Source organism: Strongylocentrotus purpuratus, unplaced genomic scaffold (assembly GCF_000002235.5).
Source record: "Strongylocentrotus purpuratus isolate Spur 01 unplaced genomic scaffold, Spur_5.0 spur5_contig_813, whole genome shotgun sequence".
NCBI lineage: Eukaryota > Metazoa > Echinodermata > Echinoidea > Camarodonta > Strongylocentrotidae > Strongylocentrotus > Strongylocentrotus purpuratus.
Genome location: NW_022145517.1, coordinates 366,468 through 386,762, shown reverse-complemented (window position 1 = coordinate 386,762; position 20,295 = coordinate 366,468). Strand labels below are relative to the sequence as shown.

Genomic DNA, 20,295 nt, shown 5'->3' with positions numbered 1-20,295 from the left:
GATGTTCTCTGTCATATTTAAAGGTTTTACACGGTGTTTTTGTATCAACAATTGATTTTTTTTCTTCGATAAATCATATTATTATTATTATTATTGTTAGCATTATCTTCTTCTTCTTTTTTTTTTTGGGGGGGGGGGGATGAGCCTTTGGTATATTATTATTCCGTCAACGTGAACCAATTTGTGATGAAGCGTTTAGAGGAATAGAGAAGAGGATTACTATTTTAAATCGAGGTTGAAACCGTTTGTGAGCATATGCATATTGCGGGCGCTCTAGGGAGAAAGGGGTTAACACGTCTCTCGCACATAATTATATCAACTTTTAGTTTCTACACAGTGATAATGCATATCATTGACATCCACTGTCGGTGGATTTTCTATCCATGTCTTTTTCATATAGATATCGTCCTTGTTCTACTAAATAAGAATCCAAAATAATATATATATTTTAAATACATGTTTTTAGCTCGTGCCAAAATGCCCCTTAAAATGGGTAGGGGTTTCGAGGCTTGAACGGCACACCCCGTCCAAACCAAAGGGGATTTAAGTAATATTTTAGTCTTAATTCTTCTTTGATAATAATAATATTCAGCTTTTATATAGCGCAAATTACAATAAATCTCTAAGCGCTTCCAAACTTGGATATTATTACCCCGGCTTTAGCTGTGCTGCCATTATAGCGCTCTAGCATTTCAAGGAATAAATTCCTACCAGGTACCCATTTACTTCACCTGGGTGGAGTGTGGCAAATGTAGATCAATATCTTGCCAAAGGACATTAGTGAAGCGGCGGGACTCGAACCGCGGACCTTGTGATCGACAGTCCGGCGACGTATCCACTCGACCACAACACCTGCAAATCGTTTATCCTATGACATTTTTTCTGACATAGGGCGTCCAAAATGAGCTCCATCCATTGTAAATGAATCAATGTACACTGAATGAGGAGGAAGCCAGGATTACGTCAATATAATTTTATTGAGAAATATTTGAGCTTGTGGTAACATGAACAAGATTGCTTATCTAATGCACAAAACAGATTTAAAAACAAATTAAAGCTAGGTTATTGTTGTCAGAAGACATGTCACAAACATAATTGGCTTTTGACACAATCATAATTATCTTCCTTCAGCCCAAACTTTGTACAAGCGGATTTTGATATAGAAGATAATTATTCTTTATCATGAAAACCCCCACTCAAGGTAACACAAGACACTCTTTCGTGAGGAGCTACCAAAGCTGAGGGTGTTTTTCTCATGATGCGCACTTTAAAGCTGCTCTAATAATTGTCTAAAGTGATCTATTTCACTGAACATTATTCAATCGAAGAATGAACAAGTAAGAAGAAAAGCGTCGTCTAGGACTTACCTTCCTTCCAAACAGCCAAGCGATGATGAGAATGATGATGGCTCTTCCTTTCATCCAATTAATAAGGGGTCCCACCAAGTTCATTTTAAATGTTGGGAACCCACCAGATGATTCAATATCGAGAAAACAAATAAGATGAATTTTAAAATAGATTTTTGATCTGATAGTAGAACTATTATGATATTAAAATTGGGATGACGCATGTCTCTTGATATCTTTTTTAGGAGGATGGGCCTGGGAGAGGTCACATCCTTCGACCAATGACTGGACTAATAAATGAATAGTTAAACCCTCACATCCATGAAGAGGAGGAGGGGGAGGAGAAGGAGGAGGAAGAGGAGGAGGAGGGGGAGGAGGGGAGGAGGGGAGGAGGGGGGGGGGCTGGGAGAAGTCACATACCTTCGACCAATGACTGAGGTGGCCTTGGAGAATTAATAATAATAATAATAATACTAATACTAATAATAATAATAATTATAGTAATATAAATAATGATTATAATACTACCACCACCACTATAATAAACCTATAATAACAATAATAATAATACTATTACTAATAATTTTGTTTACCTGGGGAGACCTCATTACATCAGTGCTGGACTAAGATCTGAAGGTGACACGACATTTGCTCCTGCGACAATTGCTCCGGGCTTTATTTCGTATAAGATGTAGGGTTAGGGTTAGGGTTTCAATAGGGTTTTATGTTAGGTTTAGGGTTAGGTTTAGGGTAGGGTATAGTGTTGAATCCAGGGTTGAAGTTAGCCATTCGATTAGTGTATGAAATTTACAGCGGAGCAATTGTCGCCGGAGCAAATGTCATGGAATCGATCTGAACCCTCAGCCCTAATAAAGGATGAGAGTCAAGTGAATGAACTAGACCGCGACACCTCCACCAATTACTGTACCAACCAATCAATGAATGATTATAGCTTTTACCTCACTGAGGAGGAGGATATGGTAGAGTCTGTTGACATCCAGAAGTTCGTTGATCCTGAGTCACAGATAATAATGGTTTTCTAGCTCTTAACAGACGATGTTGTCACGTAATCCGCGGCCTATATCGTGATAACTCAGTATCATTATCAATGTCATTTTCTTTATACATACAGTGTGTATCAACAACAAAGAGCATATCCACATTTATTTTGATAGCTCCTATGTTTACGTTTTGTTCCCGGCGGCCACGGCAATCACGTTTTCGGCCACCGTGGACAAAACGGGATGGACGTGAGACAACGCGGGGGAAGGAATGCATAGGCAAACGTGACAGGCGTGATTGCCGTGGATGCCGGGCCAGATTTTTAAACTGTAAACAAAAAGGACCACGGCAGTCACGGTGCGGATGAGAAACCTAGTAGGTCGTAGTAAAACGAAGTGAACGCAACAAAACGTGACAGTACGTAATGAAAAAACTTGGCAAGACGTAACAAAATTTGACTACATAGCAAAATGGCAAAAATCCCAAGGCGCACTATACGCTTCGTGGTCCGCTGTCGTGGCCACCGGGAACACAACGTAAACCTAGCATTATGAAATGTTGATAAACTATGTGCCCTTGAAAGTTGTTTACATGGTAAAGAGTACCTTTATTCTCTCTAATGACACCTTATTCATTACTTTGTTTCCACAGGTGTTTTAGCAACTAACTTTTCAAAAAGTCTTGAAACAATTCGTTTGTACCAATCTTGGGCTGAAAAAAAAAATGGGTGTCGAAAACCATTTTGCATGCTTTACAGACTGAAAATCAATTTAGCTTAGAGAGTTTTTTTCTTCTTTCTTTTTGTAATGTTTGTAATATTAATTTGTGCACTCAAGTATTGGAAAAGTTAATGTTAATTTCAACTCCTTATAATGTTCAATAATGGAAGAATTGAGGCTAACATTCTCCGCGTTAAAATAACATCATACATAGCTTCCTTCTATTAAATTATTGAATTTAACCCTTTTCAAAGCCTTTCCTCATATTTACTTGTGATTATTTTGTATAGCTTAAATCATCGATTTCATATGCTATTCGGGTAACGATAACTTACGCGAGAGATGGCGAAATTCACAAATTATCAAAGCAGACGAACGTCTTGCAACTGTGTCAGATAATTAAAGAAGACAAGAAGTTTGCAGCCTGGTCAGAGAAAATTCAGATTACCATATGAATTTAATATCAAGAGTTTTTTTGATACGCTTTTGTACACCATATGCAATTAAAGCTTATCTTATCGCGGCTTAATCTAGTTTCACTATCTATTTTCATATTCTTTAAACAAGCAACAACATAGATACAGGCCTCCAGCTGAAGCTTTTCACATGAACTTATTGATAAGATTGGAAAGTTCAGAGACTGCATGACAGTGCATATCTAGACCTTGGCTGGGGGAGGGGGCATCCAAGCCAACGGTGACCCAAGAAGAACATGTTTTCCCTAGCCCGAACTTTCCTGTGCGAAGACGAGTGCTTTTTAAATATATCTCTTCATAACTTGTAAATTATTACTTTTATTTACGTTCATTGTGTCATCAGTTTTGTGGAGATATGAGTGTGTGAGGGTAATGTGAATGAATATTGTAAGGGCGTGTTCACTGATCACACAACATAACTCTCTTTTTAATTTAACTACGAGGAAACAAGATTGCACTGGCAATAAAATGCATGATAAAAAGTATTCCCTTTTCGTTATTCTATTGGGTACTGACAAGGGTGTCGATTTGTATCCGTGGTTGGGGGGGGGGGGGGATGATTGGTGCCAAAATATTTTCGGCAATGGATCAAAGCAACTAAGAGGTAGAAGCGTGTGGCAGGTTGCACCCCCTCCCCAAGCGTAGCCAGGATTTCATTTTAAGGGGGCGGGGTAGAAAGCATCATTTTGCCCCCGACATTAAAACTATAATTAAAAAAATATGTTTTCCTTTTTTTCCTTCTTTTTTTTTTGGCCACCCAAGATCCGCCCCTGCTAGTGTTAGTGTTAGTGAATATGACATAATGTACATAAAATATTAACACCAGCCACAAAGGTCGGTTCAGCAGACGACAATTTTGCAAAATCGATAACACTAGCTAACCGGAAGTTGACGATATTCAGCGGTCAAAGCCGTAACACCAGCTGATTTCCATTTCGATGTTTAGGGCTGATGTTAGTGTTTATTTAACACTAACACCAGCCCTAAACAACCAACTTGAAATCACTCAATGAGTATATCTCTCAGATTAGAATAGGGGCAATTATCAAAGGTGAAGGGCGCAATTATCTGAAGTAAAAAGGAGTAACTTCTCGTACCTGAAAAGGGTCATTTTTCAGAGATAAAAAGAGGCATTTATGAGAAGGGGAAGGGACTTTTTTTCTAATGGGGGCACTTATAATTAGGAAAAGGAGCACATGTAAAAATATAAGGTGCGCTTATCTAAGATAGAGAGGGTAGTTACTAAAATGGAAAGGGGCACTTGTCAAAGTAAAATTTGAATAAGGAAATTATCAGAGGTGACGGGGCATCTTGTCGTATCTGAAATGAGGCACTAAATAGAGATTAAAAGGGTTCTTATATGAATGGAAAATGGATTCTTATTGCGAAGGAAAATGTGAGCTTGTCGAAGGAATAGGGGCATTTGTCAAAATAAAAGGGGCACTTGTCAATGTTAAATGGGCATTTTTCCTATATAAAAAAGGGGCACTATGGCGGTACTTGAAAAGGTGAGGCACTATGCCCCCTGCCCCCCCCCCCCGGGGGCGGGGGCGGCCCTGACAATGAGTATCTAGACCTTGGCGGGGGGGGGGGGGTGCAATCTGAGCCAACGCAGAAGAAAATGTCTTCCAAGCCTTAATTTTCCTGTGGGACGATGAGTGCTTCTTTAATATATCTATTCATAATGATGCTTATAAGTATCGACTTGCATGGTGATCGGATATACAGTAGGTTTACGGTTCCTCCCCTCTCACATGGTGTAACCATAAACCTACTGTATATCTCTTCATAACTTGTAAATTATCATTTTGATTTACTTTTATTTCTGTTCGTTGTGTCATCAGCAACAACACAATAAATTTGTGAGACAGATTTGATCATTGTTTTCTCGGGTGATGCTTTTTTCTTCCAACAACTTGAATTGTTTTCTTTGCAATCCATACATGCACTTCTTTGTCCCACACCTATCATTCTACTGGATTTGAATAATATGTTTTTAAGATTAATCGCCTTGATCTCATCCCCTCCCTTTCTCCCCCCCCCCCCTCTCTCTCTCTCTATCTCTCTCTCTCTCCTTCTCTCTCTCTCTCTCTTTCTCTCTCTCTCTTTCTCTCTTTCTCTCTCCATCTCTCTCTCTCTCTCTCTCTCCTTCTCTCTCTCTCTTTCTCTCTCTCTCTCTTTCTCTCTCCATCTCTCTCTCTCTATCTCTCACCCACTCACCAAGTCTTCAAAATTAATAACTTTCAAAATTTCTCTTTCACTTCAGATATTCACCACCCCCCCCCCCCTCCTTTACCACTCTGGCTATGTAACCCTTACAATGCTATCATGATGATTTTGATGTTGATAATAAACTTGCGGTTGATGTTGTTTTGTGGAGGTTGATTTTTTTTCTTCTTCATTTTATTTCGGTTTATTGAATCAAAATTTCATGTTAAAACAGCCGGAAGACTGATACAAACAAATATTACAAAGTTCAAAGATATGAAGAAAAATTACAAATACATCAATATGGAAAATAATCAAAAATAGTTCAAGGAAAAAATAACAATACTAATAATAATGGAAACTTTAATATATTGCAAATCACACATAAAATAAATCGAATTTACATACATGGATGAGTGGCGAAAAAAGAAAACAAAACAAAAGAAGAAAAACAAAAATGTAAGAGAGAATGGACAAAACATTTAATTCCTTTTCTCGTAACATTTAGATTTTGAGCATTTACATTTTAAACACAATTAACAAAAATTGATAGATAAAACGTGATGATGATAATATCGGATAAACATGTACTAAAAAAAACAGATCTACTAGCAAATATGAAGCAAGTTGGAAAGTAAGAAATAAAATGAACATCTGAAGAAGATCTAAAGAAACAAGCGTGTGTAAATGTGTAAAAATGTGTAAAAAATGACAAAATCAAATGCAGTGTCTCATTCTGGCATTATTGTACTATATATATATATATATATATATATATACAATGTGAGTCCAAAAAAAAGTTTACACCTAGAAAACTGTTAACTATTTCACAAATCATCGATGAACAGCAAATCACCATACATCCCACGAAAGAGCGTCCCATCCCGAATCACGCTTGGATGAACAGGAGGCACTGTTTGCGAGAGTATAAAAATCGACTTGCGCCAAAGTTGCTTATGTGATGATGTGGTGATGATGATGATGATGATAACGATTTTGTTGATTTTTATAAGTTGATGTTGATGCTGACGTTATGTTCAGTTGAGCCTTTCACCAGTATCCAGAAGACCTTTACTGAGATTTTTTTGTTCATACTGCCTCTGTTTTATATTCATCAAATGTATGCCATTTTGTCAGAAGGCTTTATCGCTTAGGCGAGTAGGTGATGGTGGGATAGTGTAGTAGGTCCATGGTTAAAGGTACATCCCCCTTCAATCCTAAAGGGGGAAAACAGAGAAGAAACAAAGCAAAAAGAGTAAGGGAAGGCAAGGTGTTTAGAAATGATACAACTATCTCAACACTCTTCCCCTCACCCGATGACCTTAATCTCGTACATGTCATCTACCTAGTAAGTCTGTTCCTATTCCCACTCCATGACATCAGCGCCTATAGATCTAGATCTTACTAGACACACGCTTCGCTACTGGTCTTGGAAACGGGTAAACTAGTGACGTGTTTTGACTATAAAACCCTTTTTTCCTGCGTTCCTCTCTTTCTCCTCTCTCCCTCTCCCTCCCTCCCCCTCTCTCTCTCTCTCTCTATCTCTCTCTCTCTCTCTCTCTCTCTCCCTCTCTTCGTCTCTCTTTCCATTTATGGTAACTCACAACGTAACAGTGACAGTGTTCAGTTTTTCCTTGCTATTGTGTTTTCTTTATTGATTATAGAATGCTGCAATGGTAATTGTTTTACATCATATTTCACCTTTGATATCAGAGCCATTACAGTGAACGTACTTATCCAGTGAAATAAAAATTATGCCCATTGACCGTGGATTTAATTTTTGTTAATACCATTTACCTCACCTGGGTGGAGTGTGGCAAATGAAGATTAATATCTTGCCAATGAACATTAGTGCTGCGACACGGATTTGAACCCTGTACCTTGGTTGTCGGCAGTCCGGAGACCTATCAACTGGACCACAACATCTCCACCTCTATAATCTCACGACTTTAATCGCTGATATGAAAGGGAGTGCACCAGAGTGATATAATATCATCGGTTGAAAACAACCTCTAAAACCCACGACAGTTTGATTTTGTGTTAAAGAGAGATAGAGAAGAAGAAAAAATACACATCTAGCATTTTCCTGTCAGGATTTTCCATCATCGATATGTTATGACAATTGTTCTAAGTAAGGATGAAGGATTTTCTAAACTTTCTGAACTTCAGAAGGAATCAAATTGTCTGGACCAGACCACAATGTCCACCCATTTTAATACAGCTGATTGGAGTAATAGTTATGTGATTATCCCTAAGATGCATTAAGATGTTCAAAATTAATTCCCAAATACCATAACATTGATCCTTTCTGTGTGTATGAGCTTCAATATAGCCCTACCAACTGGGATAAATGCTTAGGTTTAAATTCACTATATTCAAAATATTTGTTTGATAGGTTTTCGCTGAAAGAAGATCTCGTTTCTTGGAACTCCTTTTTAATCGAGGTAAGCCAGGAGGTTGGGTGAGCCAGTCTCAGGGTCTTCAACCTTGCCCGAGGAAGCGTTACTAATGATAGCAGCGTACACTTTCTCAGAATCACTCTCTGAAGCAGACATTACCGCAGCAATACCTGGGGAGAAGATAACAGTGTAGCATGAGGAATTTACGTTTATTGTCAGAACTATTTCACAATTTTTTTCATTAATCACCCAATTCTAAGACCTACCTGAACATAATTAGAAGAGTACGTCTGCGAAAATAGCTACATGATAGCTGGTAGTAAAATACACTATTGACTATTGACAAGGGGTTTTATTAACAGTTGATTCAATTTCGAATTTTATTTCATTGAATGAACATAATATATAATAATCTCGATTTATATAGCACTTAATATGGAATAATATATATGGTTTTATTAACAGTTGATTCAATTTCGAATTTTATTTCATTGAATGAACATAATATATAATAATCTTGATTTATATAGCACTTAATATGGAATACCATACAGACCCTTTGTACCCTCACCATCAACATAATCTCCTCTCTCCTTTATTGTTCCATGATGGTATTACTCTTACTCCCAATGTTAACAGAAGCACATGAAAACGATATTATGGGTTTTAAAGCTTGCGTTTTCCTCAGGTCAGATTCTGTCATGTCATGATCGCATGGCAAGCCGTTTAAACATTAAATCCTATTTCGTGATATAAAAAAATAAATAATGCTTGATACCAATAACTTATTTTTTGATATCGAGAATTTAATTCTCGATAACGGGTGATAATGGTGATCCAATAATATTCAAGGTTTATTAATTCAAAAATATGAATCGCAGCCAGGGGGGGGGGGGGGGGGGGCTTAATTTTCCAATAATTTTACAAAAGTATTAACATGATTTAAAAACCATATACACTGTCGCTCATAAAGGTGGAATATTTTTTTTTTTATTCCAATTAATGGAATTATTTTAAAAACAATTAAAAAATAATGGATCTAGATAATAGTATACATTCTCAGATTTTATTGAATAATAATTTGCCAATGTGTGTTTTGCGTGACTGATAAAGCATGTGTATGCTACTATGCTTATCAACTAGGGGACCTATGCCCTTAAGTCATAAATGACAGTAATGAGGATTAATGCCCACAAAAGGGCACTAATATAGCACATCGACACGGTTTTGATCCTGGGGCCTCACAGTTACGAGGCCATTGCTTTGTCACTGAACCATGACTGTACGCAGCGGGGGCTGGGGTAGGGGGCTGTTTCCATAAATTAAAAAAAACAACAGAAAATTCAATAAATTTTTAATAATTTATTGCATTTAACCCCGGTGCCTAACATTAAAAAAAATTATGTGTGCCTTTGCCTTGAGCCATGATAATGCAAAGCCGTCCAGAGGATTTTTTTATGTTGGGGACCGGGGTAAAATGCAATAAATTATTGAAAATTTATTGCATTTTCTGTTTTTTTTTTTTATTATACTATTATCTATATCTATTATTTTTAAATATTTTTTTAAATAATTCCATAAATTGGGGTAAAACTAAAATATTCCACCTTTATGAGCGACAGTGTAGAATCATAACGATACAAGTAAACAATATGCAATTGTAAATTATTCATAAGTGTAATACCAAGGAGCGCATGTGAGGCTACCATAAAGCGAGTAGTACATTTTTAGCTGTATAGGTGGAGGTTCAAAGTAGTATAGTGTAATGTAAGCGAAGACCGCAAGCTTTGCAAGCTCCATGCTTTGAAAAGACAGTTGAAAGGGAGAGAGTGAAAGAGAATGTCATATTACGCACCTAACCAGAGTCAATATCTGTATATTATATACCTCTCTTTAGAAATCTAGCCATCTGATTGGTCAAAATTTGAGTCGTGAGTTAAGCCATGCCCGCCTACCGGTCAATAGTCTTTTAAGAGATGCCCGCATGCCCCGGTTAACGTGCCGCATAAATAAATTTTGGTGAGATCCCCATTGGTTCACGTGTAAAAGTTCCTTTGTGTGAGCGCGGATACAAAGAGTGCAGTGCGGGTGCGATTCCCGAACGATTGTAACATTCAGGCAACTTTCCAGCGAAGATTTACAGACAGTGTCTCAGATTTGTTGTGATGTTTTAACAAGTCAAGTAACTCAAGTAAGAATAAGGTAAGAATTTTTTGTAGATTTTTTTTGTGAATTCGGTATATACAAGATGATGGACTGCTTTAATATTCGAAGCATATATTTATACTGGCTCTCGGGGACGTTACATCGTGATTTGACCCGAGGCGCGCCGGGGCCTATAGAAACAGCGATCATAGCAGTCAACATATCTATATCATAAAATGATGAAGCGGATCCTAATCAAATGATTGGTTGAGACCGTACACGTGACCAAGCATTTATTTTGCCTAACACGTAATTTTACCAATGACCGGTCGTTAGTAAAATCATGTTATAAAACATCATTTTATGAAACAAATAAAATATCCTCTTATAAAACAAATAATATACATCATTTTGTTCGGGCATTACTAAAATTACCCACATACACTCAGTACCTTCGAAACGGTCCAAAGGTACCTCGTGTGGGTAATTCTTACTATAATGCTCTCAAGGCAGTGTATATTTGTATACTATAATACTCTCATTGCTGTGTTTATTTTGTATACTATTTTCTAATATACCACTCTCTGCTTTTTCATCGCGGAGTAGCCTCAATGAAACAATGTTTATGAATATATTACATAATTTATCGTTACCTGCAACATGAGGGCATGACATGCTGGTTCCGCTCTTTGTGCTTGTGGAATATTTGGAGCTAATACCGCAACTTTTGATGGATGAACCAGGAGCAAAGATATCAACACATGTGCCCCAGTTCGAGAAGTAAGATCTTTTGTCAGAACTGTCAGTGGCACCCACGGTGATAGCCTACATACACACAAGTCATAATCATTATTCAAACTCATACACATGAACATGCAGAAGTAAACCTTTAAAACCAAGGTCCATATGGCACACTGTAAATACAACAGAATACAAGACATACAAAGGCGTGGAACATTATAACTGTATAAAGCACGTCAAACATTTTACACCAAATAATATAGAGAAGAAAACACGTATCCAGACACATACCCCCTGGACATCCACCCGGCCGGATAACCACCCCAGTCAACTACAACCTAGAACAACATTACTACCCCCTATAGGGCAACCACCCTCTAAGAGGACTACCCCCAGGGACACTTACCCCCGGACAACTACCCCGAGACAACTACCCCCAGGATAGTTGTCCGGGGAGTAGTTGTCCTAGAGGATGGTTGTCATAGGGGGCAGTTGTCCGGGGGGTAGTCGTCATAGAGGGTGTTTTCCCTTGGAGGTAGTTGTCCTCAGGCGCGGATCCAGGATTTCTCAGGGGAGGGGCCCAATTTTTTTTTTTTTGCTCCGGAAAATTTGAAAATCGCGCCGGCCGAAAAGTCGCTCAGTGGGGGGGGGGGGGGGGGGGGGGGGGGGGGGGGGGGGGTAGTGAGCACATTATTTTTTTTTTGGCCCTCGAAAATTTGAAAATTTGTACCCCCCCCCCCCTAAAAAAAGCTAAAAATCACGTGTCACCAAGGGAATTGGATATTCTGGTTTTCTCAGTTGGATCATTCAACTGTTTGGATTACAAACGTTTATATCAGGTATTATCAAGATAATAATGCAGATATTTATTTATTCATTTCGCATCCTTGTACAGAGTATCATATACCGCTAAACAGGAGTCTGTTTAAAAACGACATAGTATGTCCTGCCTTTTTTCCATTCTATTCTCCTATCAGCTCACTTCCGCCTCTGATATCAAACGAAAAAATATATGAGAATAATACTGAATCACAATGTACTAAATAAGAAGAGATGGAAGAGAGAGTGAGAGAGGGAGGAGGTATAATAGAACAGATCTGTTTTGTTTGAAAATAAGAGCAGATCTGATGCCCCCTACTATATAATTATAGAGAGTGGAAAAAACATGAAAACCTTGAGCACCCTCGGGATGGATATGTTGCTTATTATTAATGTCTGCATTATTATCGTTTAGGAATACAAGGGAGGCTGTGCCCCCGCCCCCATTTTAATACTCGTGGGAAAGATTTCGAGAATCCCCCATCTCCCCCTCCCCCCATTCTGAGAGAGCCTAGAAAGGGGCGACGAAATTCTCATTACTATGACCTCTTGGGAAATTCAATGTCATTATCTCACCCCCCCCCCCCCCCCCCGTTTCCCCCTCTCCCCCTGTCACACCTGAATTGGATTCCCAACCCCTGAATAATCAAGTCATTTACCTCTGGTGCAGAAGCGGGTGACTTGTCGCAAGCATCACCATCGTCATTGCCGGCTGAAACAACTACAACATAGCCGGCATTTCGACAATTCTTGACAGCTGTATTTTGTGAAGTCGACACGGAGCCACCGAGGGACATCGAAACAACACCAGGCTTTTGCCCATTATCGCGTACCCAATTAAGGGCTAAAAAAATAAGATAAATTTTATGAAAATCATCATAATTATATCAACAACAACAACCATAATGATATAGTATTAATAGTGATAATAATGATAATGATAATGATAATAACAATAATAATTATAATAGAAATGAAAATGATAATACTACTACCTAATAATAGTGATAATAATGATAATGATAATGATAATAACAATAATAATTATAATAGAAATGAAAATGATAATACTACTACCTAATAATAGTGATAATAATGATAAGAACAATGATAATAGAAATTATAATGATTATAATAGTAATAATGATAATAATTATAATAAAAATATCAATTACAGTTATAATAATAATAATAATGATAATAATAACAACCAAATTATTATTATTATTATAATTATTACAATAATAATAACAATAATAATGATATCTCGCATGAATTCAAAGGATCAAAATTGACGATACTGTCTTCAATGCTCTTTTAATACTCTTTGGGGTCCAGGAAGCTCAAGGTCTCGGCTCGGACCTCCGTTATTTATTCTGTACTATTATCCAAAAGAATTCCCTGGAACGACTATACGCAGATGACAAACGGATTTCTTTTTCTTTCAGGCCTGCATGTACTTGCTCAATATAAAATCATCTCAACCATAAAAGCAGGTGTTGATTATACTCGTGGATGGAATCTTCAAAACAGATTCCAAACTAAATAGATGGGGTATCTGTCAGAAGTCCTGTCATAAAGCCATCACTCAGTGCTAGAAATCTAGAAGTACTTTTTGACGAACGTTTGAATATGCCAACATTACAAACATAATGTAAATCAATTACATACCACATTATAATATAACCAGCGCTTTGTAACTGCAAGGAAAAGGCGCTATATCAAATATCTATGGATTGGATTGGATTCGGAAGAGTTTTGATCAGGACAGTATAAAAACAATTGTTCATGCTTGCATTATTATTTTAAGTTTTTCATTAAAAAGAGTCTGGCTCTTAGGGTAATGGGAGTCACTAAATCCCAGAAAAAGATAGGCTTATATACATTAACAATTCTTTTTACAATTTAAACTCTTGTCTGCATAAGGAGCGACCATTCATTTAAATGCAGTAAGGGAAATTATTTTAGTCTCTGTTTCCTTCCTTTTGTTCTTTTCTTCCCCCTTCCCACTGTCCTCCCCTTTCCAATTCATTTCCACCTCTTTCTTCTTCAGAATTAACGTTAACTCTCTTTCTCTCTCTATCTCTCTCTCTCTCTTTTCTGTTTGTTTGTGGGGGGGGGGGGAGGGGATTTGGAGAGGGCTTCCGCCACTCAGCGCAATGACACAAGAAAATAAACATAGGAAAAGTGGTCTCAATCTCCCATATTTTACCCCCCCCCCCCCCCCCCCCCCACTTATTTAGGGTACGCGCATGCCTGTTCCCTCCCGTTGTAGGCACCCCCTATCTCAGGGCTGCCAACATTTCTGAACCCCCCTTCCGCGGGATTTTCCTGCGTTGGAGACCCCCCCCCCCCTGAATGAAATCCAATAAGCGGGACTTTCCGAACTTTTGGCAAGGTCTTTTTACCTGAGATGCTGTCAGATTTATAGCCAGAGCCACTGCAAGAGAGGGTACGGAGTGCGTAGACGGAGGCCTTTTTAGCAACACCATATGTATTACCTACAGCAGTACCGGCACAGTGGGTTCCATGTCCATTGCAATCTTGCCCCTAGAATAGAAGAATCATGGTGGCGATATGTTTATCTCAATTTATTAGATTATCTAATAAGCAATCGAGGCATAGGCGCCGGAAGCGAGGGGCGCAAAAAAAAACCGCGCCCCCACCCCTTCGGAAAAAATCAGGAGAAAAGGAGTAAAAAATGTTTGTATTTTTTAACCAAAAAAACAAAAACAAATAATAAAGCATGAATTGAATCACATAAAAATGAATTCCATTCAAAGAAAAGGAAAGTAAACAGGTATTAAAACATTCCTCATGCCCCTATATTTATGAACGGAGGATTTTATGCGATACGCGCATATCGTGGATATATTGTGAGAGGATGGGAAAGCGTGTGTGTTTTTTTAATTATAGGGGTGAGAATACATGAGCCACTGAACACTGGCGTACTGATGGGGGGGGGGGGGTTGCCCTCCAAATAAATTTCAAACGTGTTTTAATTCTAATTCGGTATCGGTGATTTACAAATGTTACTGAAATGACATGATTTTCCGGTATGTTTTCTCAATTTCTTTTGTAAAATATTATTTTTTATGCGTTCGTTGGAAAATTACAAATTCCCAAATTTACAGTCAGGCAAAAATATGCTTTTTAAGAAGCCTTAATCATGTCAGGGCCTGCAGAACGGCGGGGCTTGGGGCTCGAGCCCCCTCATTTTTTGAAAAAGTATGTTAAAGAGAAAAAGAAAGAAAGAGAGAAAGAATTGAGGTATCAGAATATGCTTCTCTGACCGTTATTTAATGCTTAAAACCCTTGAGCTTACGGGGGCTCCGCCCCCTGTACACCACCAAGGACCCTAAAGCGGACCACTGGATGCTCATCTGACCGTAATCAAATCATTACTCTTTGTGCAAAATAGCTCGAGCCCTGACTATGGCCCTGACTACATAAGACTACTACTGCCACTACGACGATGACGACAAATACTACTACTATGTCTACTCCTTCTTTCCCTATACAATTAAAACAAATACTGTGAACAGCATTAGGTTAAGATTAAAAAGGAACAGATAGGCCCACAACAAAACAGTAAAATGAAAGAAATGAATGAAATAAAATGACCGTCGTCTACTAACATCTCCACCTATGAAGTCTGCAGCAACACTAGCACGGCCACCAAAGTCGTTATGGTCTGTATAGATACCAGAGTCGATTACGTAAACATGAGCTCCAGCACCAGTGCCTGCAAACAAGGTTAACAAATTATATTTTTTTATCAAATTAACATTGTCCCTGAAATAGTCAGTTATCATGATAAGATATTTTGGGGGCATGAATATAAGAAAATCATAAATAAGCTAAAAACAAAACCCTATGAATGAAGCAGAATGAAAGATATCAATATACGTTACCAGGGGCGTACGCAGGATTTTTTCAAGGGGGGGGGGGGGTTTGCTCCCGAAAATTTGAAAATCGCGCCGGCCGTAAAGTCGCTCAGTGGGGGGGGGGGGGGGGGGGGGCAAGCGGACACTTTTTTTTTTTTGGTCTCGAAATTTCAAAATTTGACATTTTTCTTCGTTGGGGGGGGGGGGTAAGGTCACCTTTTTTAGGTTAACCGTGGGTATAATTTTTTTTTTTTTTTTTTTTTTTTTTTTTTAATAATTAAAAAAAAAAAAAAAAAAAAAAAAAATCCAAAGGGGGGGGGGGGGGGGGGGGGGGGGGGGGGGGAGGGGGGGGGGGGTTTTAGGGGGGTTTACACACATAAAAATACCAAAGGGGGGGTTTGAACCCCCAACCCCCCCCCTGCGTACGCCCCTGTACGTTACAATGGATTATACACAATATATGAATTCATTACCATGCAGAATATAACACAGATGGATAAAATAATACTTTGTATTCACATTGTTTTACATATTCATTTATGAACATGATTTTTATGCAAATAAATTGCATTTGGTAGAGGGCGGAGGAGGAAGAAGATGAATATATATATATTATATGTATATATTTGACTAACCATCGACGTCCATTTTCCCGTCGAGAGGGAGATTTCTCTGGTCGATGCGATCAAGACCCCATTCGACAGCGTCAGCTTTGATGATCTCATCTTCCTCTACATAGGCAACACCAGGCAGGGAACGCAACTGAAAGGTGACCATAATATTGTTCCTCAAAATCATGAACAGTCAATCCTGTCTATTAAGGCCACCCAATGGAGACAGAAATAGTGGCCACTGTAGACAGGTGGTCTTACTAGACAGTTTCTACAACACACATTTCTTTCCTGAGCATGGCCATTATATAGAGAGATGTCCTTAATAGAGAGGTGGTCACCAAGACAGGTTTGACTGTACTTGGTTCTGACGTTCCTATTTTCATTAAATGAATAATAATTTATCATCATGATACAGTCAGAGGAACTAGAATATTACATTTTGGCATTTGGCAACAAAAAACATGTTAAAGTGCAATCGATGCAACATAAGCACACTTTTATGGAAACTAGCTAAAATATTAAAGCTGTGATTATCTTAATCAAAAGAAAAGGAAGGAAAAGAAGAAAAGGAGAAAAAGAGGAACAACAAACAGGAAGAAGGATAAGGAGGAGGAGGAGGAGGGGAGGAGAAGAACAAGGAGGGGAATAAGAACGAGAAGAAAGAGAGAACCATAAAAAATAGTAGAAGAAAGGGGAATATAAGAAGAAAGTAAAAAGGAAAGGAGGGGGTAGAGGCGGAAAAGAAATAGATAAAGACATAAATAATGACGAAGATGATGAAGAAAAGAAGTAGTAAAAAACAAAAACAAAAACCAAAGGTAATTCTTACAATATCAAGGCCTCCTTCGGGAACAACGGATACGAAAGCATTGATGAGAGATATTTTCGATTTGATAGAAGCGAAGAGACCAGATGTAGCTACACGGGTCATTAAACGCTCTAAAGTTGCGTCGATATCTACACCATCCTGTGAAATGAATGGAATTTTCATGAATAAAAAGGATAAATAAGTGTTATCCATATAAATCTTTGCACATACATTGATCAGAAATATGTCAAAACGCTGTCGTTAAATAAATTGAGTAGAGTAAGTAAATGACAATGGAAACCGATACAATCTGTTCACAAAACAAAAACAAAAAACGTTTTCATCATTCACAGATAAAGAAATGCTATATATTCAGTTGCAGTCTAACTTAATAGTAATAATAAAAATATTCATTTTTTCAGTAAGAGGAAGAATTACGTTACACGAAAAGCTTGCTCAAGAGTAAATGCACGATGGGAGGGGAAAGACAATTATTATCAGCAATAATAACTAGCAATTGAATATGAGCTGCCATATACATAGCAGCATTTGTGCCATCTATATGTTGGAATCCTTTGGAAACTTTTACTGTGTCGTTTACTTTGAGGTTCCTTATATAGGCGTATGACAGTAATGTTCTGCAACTGTGTCTGACGGATTTGTATTCCCATCGCTTACGCATATTTGGGCTCCCTTTTTACTTACTCTGTAATAATGTGTTTGAGAGTTAAACTTTGAGATAAGATATTTAACTCTAAATTCAACTGACTTATCAAAAGTAGCTTCTTTTATTTTCTACTGCATCTTTTAAAATTCAACACACCACAAAACCGCTTGAAAACTTGACATCAAAATTGTGAAGAATGTAGATAATATTGTTACCTGCAGAACGACGATGTAACGTCCCTTTACGCCGTTTTCACCAGCGTCGTAGAACGGGGCTTGAGCAGCGTAAGCGGCCACGGCAAGGGTAAGCAGCAATAGGAATTTCATCTTGTATGGTCAGTCTATAATTAATTAATGACAAGGAATGAACAAGCCAACGGAAGTGGCGGATCAAGGGACTGCATGGGGGGCACGTGCCCCTTTAAGACTAAGTCTGGCAAACCAAAAAATCTGGTACCCCAAAAATGTGCCACCTTTCATGCAGAATCCTGGATCCGCCCCGCAAATCTGAACGGATATTTAATTGTCAAATTGTTGAATCGTTTATAATCATCATTATTGACTATATAATAATTATTACAATTTTGAGTAGAATATTTTTTAGATGTTCTCCGTCATATTTAAAGGTTATACACGGTGTTTTTGTATCAACAATTATTAATATTATTATCATTATTATTGTTCGTATTATCTTCTTTTTTTTGGGGGGGGGGTGAGCCTTTGGTATATTATTATTCCGTCAACGTGAACCAATTTGTGATGAAGCGTTTAGAGGAATAAAGAAGAGGATTACTATTTTAAATCGAGGTTGAAACCGTTTGTAAGCATATGCATATTGCGGGCGCTCTAGGGATAAAGGGGTTAACACGTCTCTTGCACATATCAACTTTTAGTTTCTACACAGTGATAATGCATATCATTGACATCCACTGTCGGTGGATTTTCTATCCATGTCTTTTTCATATAGCTATCGTCCTTGTTCTACTAAATAAGAATCCAAACTAAAAAGAGGCCACCGCACTGCCAGTGACGTTTGTCCGAATGTTTTTTTTTTTCTCTCTGAGACACACACTCTCGCTTCCCAAGCCTTCACGCGCGTCACACAGGTTTTGAAGAGTGTATAGTTTTGAAAAAGAAATTATGGTATTTATCTGTAAAGAGACAGGGGTGTCTAGACAGAAGTGCCGAGTACCCCCCCCCCCAAAAAAAAAAAAAAAATGTTGGTGATAACAACCGTCAATTTTCGACTTTATACTCATATTGTAGACCCATCTTATAAAACAAATAATACATGTGTTTAGCTCGTGCATTAGTGATATGCACTGCATTTGGTAAAGTCACAATGAGACAGACAATGAACTCGACAAGTCTCACTCATTATCCTACTTTTATATTTAACATGCGTGCATTGCATATTTACCAATGCACTCGCAAAAACGTATTATTTGTATACTAAAGTGTAACTCGTATTCTCTCCAATGATACACGTACATAATTATTATGATAGATCCTGCAGCATGCATGGATGAACAAAAAGGTTGTAAAACTTTCAAAACAAGTTTGGTCTGATGAAACGAATGTGGCTAATATCCCTTTTAATTTTGTATCTCAGCTTTCACAGGGCCTTGATTCAAGCCCGGGGGGGGGGGGGGTGGTACTCTAATGAGTCCCATTTTTAAACAAAAATATGGGTCCGTTTCCTAAAATAAAAAATGGGTCTATATTTCGAGAAAAATCCCTAAAGTGGGTACCCTTTTCTGCCAAAATACCCCTTAAAATGGGTATGGGTGTCGAGGCTTGAGCGGCACACCCGTCCTAACCAAATCTAAGCCCCCCCCCCTCCCGGGGGGGGGGATTAAAGTAATATTTTAGTCTTAATTCTTCTTTGATAAGCCTGCAAATCGTTTATCCTATGACATTGTTCTGACATAGGGCGTCCAAAATGAGCTCCATTCATTGAAACTGAATCAATGTACACTGAATGAGGAGGAAGCCAGGATTACGTCAATATAATTTTTATTTAGAAATATTTGAGCTTGGGGTAACATGAATAAGATTGCTTATCTAATGCACAAAACAGATTTAAAAACAAATTAAAGCTAGGTTATTGTTGTCAGAAGACATGTCACAAACATAATTGGCTTTTGACACAATCATATACGCTTCCTTCAGACCAAACTTTGTACAAGTGGATTTTGATATAGAAGATAATTATTCTCTATCATGAAAAACCACACTCAAGGTAACACAAGACACTCTTTCGCGAGGAGCTACCAAAGCTGAGGGTGTTTTTCTCATGATGCGCACTTTAAAGCTGCTCTAATAATTGTCTAAAGTGATCTATTTCACTGAACATTATTCAATCGAAGAATGATCAAGTAAGAAGAAAAGCGTCGTCTAGGACTTACCTTCCTTCCAAACAGTCAAGCGATGATGAGAATGATGATGGCTCTTTCTTTCATCCA

General features: G+C 38.0%; 2 protein-coding genes and 1 long non-coding RNA gene across 3 annotated transcripts in view; 1 reads left to right on the top strand and 2 right to left on the bottom strand.

The window, feature by feature from the left end:
* Positions 1–1,434, bottom strand: part of LOC115921288 (aqualysin-1-like) — an 11,203-nt gene extending 9,769 nt beyond the window's left edge. The window contains exon 1 of the mRNA XM_030978628.1: positions 1,368–1,434. The gene's annotated coding sequence lies outside the window, so the exon portion shown is untranslated. The remainder of the gene's footprint in view (positions 1–1,367) is intronic.
* LOC115921300 overlaps positions 1–8,284 on the top strand; it is a 17,351-nt gene extending 9,067 nt beyond the window's left edge. Inside the window, exon 2 of the long non-coding RNA XR_004062863.1 lies at positions 8,208–8,284. This is a non-coding gene — a long non-coding RNA (uncharacterized LOC115921300). The remainder of the gene's footprint in view (positions 1–8,207) is intronic.
* LOC115921294 (aqualysin-1-like) lies at positions 7,893–20,295 on the bottom strand. Its single transcript, XM_030978637.1, has 9 exons — positions 20,239–20,295; positions 18,047–18,171; positions 17,186–17,323; positions 16,378–16,504; positions 15,494–15,600; positions 14,264–14,405; positions 12,515–12,699; positions 10,949–11,120; positions 7,893–8,320 (listed from the first exon to the last, which is right to left on the bottom strand). Exons 2-9 carry the CDS (start codon positions 18,155–18,157, stop codon positions 8,187–8,189), a joined length of 1,116 nt encoding a protein of 371 aa, XP_030834497.1. The 5' UTR covers positions 18,158–18,171; positions 20,239–20,295; the 3' UTR covers positions 7,893–8,186.